This window comes from Sciurus vulgaris (assembly GCF_902686455.1).
Source record: "Sciurus vulgaris genome assembly, chromosome: 5".
In the NCBI taxonomy this organism is placed as follows: Eukaryota; Metazoa; Chordata; class Mammalia; order Rodentia; family Sciuridae; genus Sciurus; species Sciurus vulgaris.
This window is the reverse complement of record NC_136465.1, coordinates 8,462,978-8,469,271: the sequence shown is the minus strand read 5'-3', so window position 1 is coordinate 8,469,271 and position 6,294 is coordinate 8,462,978. Positions and strand designations below refer to the sequence as shown.

Genomic DNA, 6,294 nt, shown 5'->3' with positions numbered 1-6,294 from the left:
AAACTGAAGTTCTGTTGTGCTTGTTTACTTAAAAGTAAAAAGTAAGTTGTTCCCCTTAACATTACAGATTCTTCAGTTCTTAGTTGCAGAGTATTTCTAGCATGTTGAAATCAACCATGAAACAGAAAAATCAAACCAACATGTATCAAACGGCAGGAAGTAATTAAGAATATTTCCTTTAGCAGAATGATTTTGTATTTTTCAAATGCTTAACAGTGACCAGGACTTCACAAGCTTAGAAAAGACATCTTGGTGTTTCCAGGAAAGGACTTGTAGAACCTGCCTGGTATAATCTCAAGACAAAAACAAAAGAAAGAACAGGCACTATTTGGCCCAGGGGAAATCTACATTACAAAATAAACGTTTTAATCTTGTCTAGGGCTGTGTGTCTGGCAACATTCTGTACATAGGCAAATCCTCCTGACCTCCTTATATTACAGCCTCCCATTAAAACCAAGCAGTATCCAAACACTGGGGGAGGCTGGGTCAAAACTTCTCATTTCTGTGGGTGCTAATCTTAAGTTCCTTCCTTCATATGAGACTATCCACCCACTTTGGCAGAGTATGTGTATAAAACCAGTATTTCATATATGGAACTCCACGGCATTCATCTGGCTCCAGCCACTGCTCACGTTTAGGTTGAAATTTTGTCACAGGAACAAATGTTACCTCCTGTGACTTCAGAAACAAAAATGATCCAATGGCACCATTAAACTTCACCTAAACTTGTTAAGGGTGGTATTTATGCCTGGTTTCTCTATTTAATGGCCTACAAAATGGGTTTAATAACATTTTTATATATAAAGGTGTCACTATTTTGTTGAATACATCATCCCTACCCTGCGCGTTTCGAGAATCGTGCTAAATTTTCTCTTTGGGTCAACAGCAATCAATGTGATGACATGTCTCTACGATGGCTCCAAAGAAAACATGCATTTCCTAGCTGTCCGGAAGGCCGGGCCTCACCCTTACTGGGCTCAGTGAACGACTGCCGGGCGGTGGCCAAGCGGGAAGCAGGACCACCAGGCCACACACGACTACCTTTTGGCCCCTGCCGCTTCACGTACTTGTGGGCAAGGAGGACGCTCGCTGTCCGCCCAAGAACTTTGCCCCTGAGCGGAGAGCCGGACTCGCGGGCGGCCGCGCTGGGCCAGGCACCCCCGCGGGAAGAACACGCCCTCGCTGACGGCCGAGGGCCCGGCTTAAGCAACCTCGACTCCGCCGCCCGCCCGCCCGCCCGCCCGCCGCGCGGCTCCGCGCTCGGACGCTCCTCGGCCGGCGCCCGCCCATGCTCCGGGCCACCAGGAGGGCCCGCCAGCTCCTCCACGGCCTCGTTCCCGTCCCGAGGATGGGCGACTCGGCCTCGAAGCTCGTCGGCCCCCAGGAGGCCTTGCCGGGCCGCGGGGAGCCGATGCCCGTGGCAGGTAGGCAGCGCACGCCGCCGCGCATGCGCGGAACCGGCGCGTGCGTCCGCCGCCGCCCGGAAGGAAGCCGCGGCCGGTCTCCGGCGGGCGGAGGGCGGGTGGCTCCGTCGCGTTGGGCGCCCGCGGCCGTAGCCGGGCAGAGGGGCCTGAGCTGCAGTCGGAGCTCTTCGGGTTGTTCGGCCGGTCGCGCGCCGAAACGAAGCAGAGCCTCTGGAAGGGCCCAGAGCGACCGCTTCACTCCGCCGGCCTGCGGTACTGCAGCCAGGCGCTGGGCCGGGGGCGCGCGCTCGCCCCGCCGCGGCGCGTCCGCGCCGGCTCCGCGCCCTCCCGGCGTCCGCTCCCGCCACCCCGCGGCTGCGGCCTTCGCAGCCGACGCGCGGTGTGCGTTGTTCTGGAAGCGCCGGAACGAGACCTGGCGCTGCAGACCTGCGTTTTGAGGCCACCGTTCTGGCTGCAAGAATTGCCCCGGGCCCCCTGGGACCGCCGCTGTCCCTCGTGACCAGTCATGCGGAGCGGTCATTTTAGAGCAGCGCTTCCCAAACTTCCCAGTCGTTCTTGTGCAGATACTTATGGGAAATACAGTAAGGAGGAAATACCAGAAAAATGACCACGTTTGGATGCCCACCAGTGTCCACCTTTTCGAAAACTTACTCAGTTTCTGTTTGGGACTGTATGGGTCCACCAGTACCAGGGCCGCACTGTGAGTAGTACTGGTTGAGCATCCCTAATTCGAAAATCGGAATCCACAGTGTCTTATCAACACGATTCCACAAGTGGAGAATTCCAGATCACACGGTGGGCAATGGATCACAGTTACAACGCAGTGAAATCATCCTAAGGCCGTGTGTGTGTAAGATGTCTAGAAAACATAAGCGAATTTCGTTCTAGGCTTGCTTCAAGTGTCCATGATACCTCCTCGTGTTATATCAATATTCCAATGGGGGAAAAAAAAATCTGAAATACCTCTGGTCCCCAAGCATTTCTGATGAGGGAAATGATGGTGCAGTGCTTTCCATTGCCAAGGGTTTGTGTATTATGAAATACTTACTGTAAAATTAACAGAGGTAGAGATTTTTGGGGTCTGAGGCAATTTGGAAATGGTGTGACCTTTTTCTCATTCACCTAATTAGCAGTTTCAGTTTTCTTTACTCCACCTCCATCATTTTACTCAATTATCATCAGCCTTAGAAGTTTATTTTTTAACTTAAATCCAGGGATTAAGTTGAAAAAAAATCTAGATTTTTTAAAAATATGGACTTTATAGCCAGCTTATCTAAACTTTATCTTTAGAATTCTGTTTTACAAGCCTGTATTTGTAAGTGGACATTTAAAGGCAATGCTTTTTTTTTTTTTTCAAACATTATAGTTATACATAATAGTTTTATTTTGACAAAATCATACGTGCATGGAATTTAATTTACTCCATTTCAGTCCCTGGTGCTCCCCACTTTCTCCTCCTGCCTTCCCCATTCTCCTTCCTCTGTTCTACTGATCTTCCTTTCACTGGTTTATTTATTTTTGACTGGTGCTTTATACCTAAAGGTGAAATTCACTGTGGTATATTTATACATGCCCATAGCATGATTTTGTTAAATTCATTCCACATTTCCTCCCCTTTTCAGTCACTTCCTCCCTCCTTCTCTCTTTCTTCTACTCCACTGATCTTCCTTTTATGGTATCTGATTTCCCTGCCTCCCCTACTCCTCTTATTTTGCTTTAGCTTCCTCACAAGAGAAAACATTTGGCTTTTGATTTTGAGTTTGGCTTGTTTCACTTACATGATGTTCTCCGGTTCCATTCATTTACCAGCAAATGCCATAATTCCATTTTTTTTTTATGACTGAGTAAAACTCCTTGTGTATATACTGCATTTTCTTTATGCATTCATCTGTTGATGGACACCTGGGTCTGGTTCCATAACTTGGATATTATGAATTGTGCTGCTATGAACATTGATATGCCTGTATCACTGTAGTGTGCTGATTTTAGTTCTTTCGGATGTATACCAAGGAGAGGCACAGCTGGGTCATATGATGGTTCCATTCCTAGTTTTTTGAGGAATCTCCATTCTGCTTTCCAGAGTGGTTGTTTGCAGTCCCATCAAACAATGTTTGAGTGCACCTTTCCCCCCACATCCTCACCAACATTTATTGTTACTTGTATTCTTCATAATAAGGCAATGCTTTTGAATGCTGAACTTCCTCAGCTTGCTGTAATCTTCCTTTTTATGTACGACAGCATTTTGCTATACCCTCCAGATACCAAAGAAACAATCCAAAATAATGTTAGATTTTTAGATAATACCTGTGAACTAGTTCAAGATCAAGGATGGTGTTTTCTCTTATATGTAGAAGCTAGCAAGGAAAAAGGAAAAGGAGGGGAAAGAGAACTCATAAAAATGGAAGGGATATCATTAGAAGAAAGAACAGGGGCCAGTGGGAGGGAAGTGAGGAGGGGAAGAGTGAGGAAATACTGGGGAGTGATGGTGTCCAAATCATATTAAATTCAGTTCTGCTGTATCTTTTTATTACTGTTTTATTTAAATTTTTTGGTTTTGTTTTTTTATTTTCAGTTTAGCTTTATCTTAACCAGTCTTTATGTTCCTCAGTAGGGTTTATTGTTTTTCATTGTGTTGCTTTTTTAGAGTAGGGAGGGAAGAGATGCAGAATACCTGCTGAAGATTTCTTCTTCTAGGAACTTTAGGGTAAACAGAAAAAAGTAGACAAAAGATCAGACATAGGACCCAGCTATACTACTCATTGGTATTTATCCTAAAGAATTAAAGTCAGCATACTGTAGCGATGTATGCTTGGCCATGTTTATAGCACCCAATTCAAAATAATCCAGCTACAGAACTAGCCTAAGTGTCCCTCAATGGATAAATGGATAAAAAAAAAATGTATTATATATACACAGTAGAGTTTTGTTCAGCCATAAAACAATGAAATTACTTTATTTGCAGGAAAATGGATGGAACTTGAGAACATTATATTAAGTGAAGTAAGCCAAACTCAGAAAGTCAGGGGTCATGTTTTCTTTCCTATGTGGAAGCTAGAGAGGAACTAGGAAAAGAAAAGGGGAAGGGCTCATAAAAATCAAAGGGAGATCAGTTAAATAGAGGAAAGAGAACAGGGGAAGGGGTAAAGAGGAAATACTGGGGAATGATATTGGCCAAATTATATTGTTTTTTTATGTGCATGAGCAAATACATAATAATGAACTCCATCATCATGTATAATTATAATGCACCAAGAAAAAATATGGGGGGATAAAATAGAATAGTGTTAGTTCCAAAGGTAGCTCTTTGGAAACTAAACTGCAATAATAAAAAGTGTAAATGACTAACAGGTCTAATAAAGCAAAAAAGGAAGAAGGTGCAGATACACAAAGGGAGAACTGAGAAGGAGGATGCAGAAACAAAATTGAAAGAATCATAGGAGACTATTTTCTCAAACCTTTGAAAATAAATTTGAAAAGTCGAATGGAATTTTTTCTTTTATCTTGGATCAAATCCAGGTCCTCAAACGTGCCAGGCATGTGCTACACTACTGAGCTACAGCCCCAGTTCAGAATTGACATAATTGATAAGTGACCCAAACTGACCCCAGAAGATAGAAAATCTAAACATTTCAGTTTTCACAGAAGAAATAAAGTTGTCAAAGAGTTACCTCTTCCCAAAGCATGACGTCCAGAGAGTTTCTCAGAGAATGTCTACCAAACATTTTGAAGATCAAATAACAGCAGTATTATTTAAAATGAAGGAAACATCCAGATTATTTTCAAGAAGCAAGTTTAACATTGAGAACAAACCTGAGAAAGATCACACAAAAATAGAAACTACAGACTGGTTTTATGAATGAGGATTGACACAAAATGCTAAATAAATGTGAGTAAACAGAACCCAGCCATGGAGATTAGCCATAGAATGCAAGGATTACTTGTTAATAGTAGAGACCTTGTTACTATAACTCATTGTTTAATCTAAAGAAAATAATGGCATAGCTATCTCTCCAAATACTGAGAAGTTATTTGATCAAATTTAACAACTGTTCATGACATTAACACTCAGCAGGGTGGGAGTAGATGGCTACTTCCTTAATATGATAAAATTATATCTATGTTAGCCCAAAGGCCAACTTCAGGCTCAATTATGAAACATTAGAGAGTGTTGCTTAAGTTGAAGCAAGACAAGGAAGGATGTGGGCTTAGCCTGGATACCTGGTGTGCACTGTTACCAGACACTTTTGGTTGATCATCTTAATTTTAATTCTGCCTTTTTGAAAAAAAAAAAAAATCCTCCTTTGTTAGTATTTAAAGAAACTACTACTTTTTTATTAGTGTGATGTAGTAGTATATTTACACTTTGCAAGAAGGTAAGATTCAAACCTTTAAAATTTTTAATGTTTAATTTCCCCAGGCTAGCTAAGTTGGATTGTAACAAAAATAGGCTTACACTAAGTAGTTACTATTTAGTTACCATGGGTCACTGTTGTGTTCTACATTCTTGTGTTCTTGCAAGAGAAGATTCAAGTAAGACTCGAGTTAGAGCAAGGAAAGAAGTGAGAGAGTGGGTGATCTCAGAGAGGAGATGGAGAACTCCTTTCTTTGTGTCCCAGCTTTTATTGGGGTTAAGGGGCTGTTTTGGAGAACCCTGCCCAAGCACCACTCCTGGCTCTTGATTGACAGTTGGATTATTTCAGGTTCCTCCATACCTACTGGGCATGTTTCTACCCATAAGTACCTAAGTGAAACCCAGAGGGGGTATAAGATTTATAGTCACAATGAGATTAAAATGACATATTGAGGACCTAAAGGTGACTTTTGTTCATCTTGGCCTGTGCTGGCTGATTTTTGTTAGGAACTTGTTTTC

The 6,294-nt window shown here is 43.1% G+C and overlaps 1 protein-coding gene across 2 annotated transcripts in view; it reads left to right on the top strand.

Annotated features, from left to right (window-relative positions):
- The first annotated feature begins 924 nt into the window (after positions 1 to 924).
- Positions 925 to 6,294, top strand: part of MSRA (methionine sulfoxide reductase A) — a 334,984-nt gene continuing 329,614 nt past the window's right edge. The window contains exon 1 of one of the 2 annotated variants that reach the window (XM_079139990.1): positions 925 to 1,424. In XM_079139990.1, coding sequence (XP_078996116.1) covers positions 1,289 to 1,424 — 136 coding nt within the window. In that variant the 5' untranslated portion in view covers positions 925 to 1,288. The remainder of the gene's footprint in view (positions 1,425 to 6,294) is intronic. The other variant, XM_079139989.1, reaches the window with a different exon arrangement.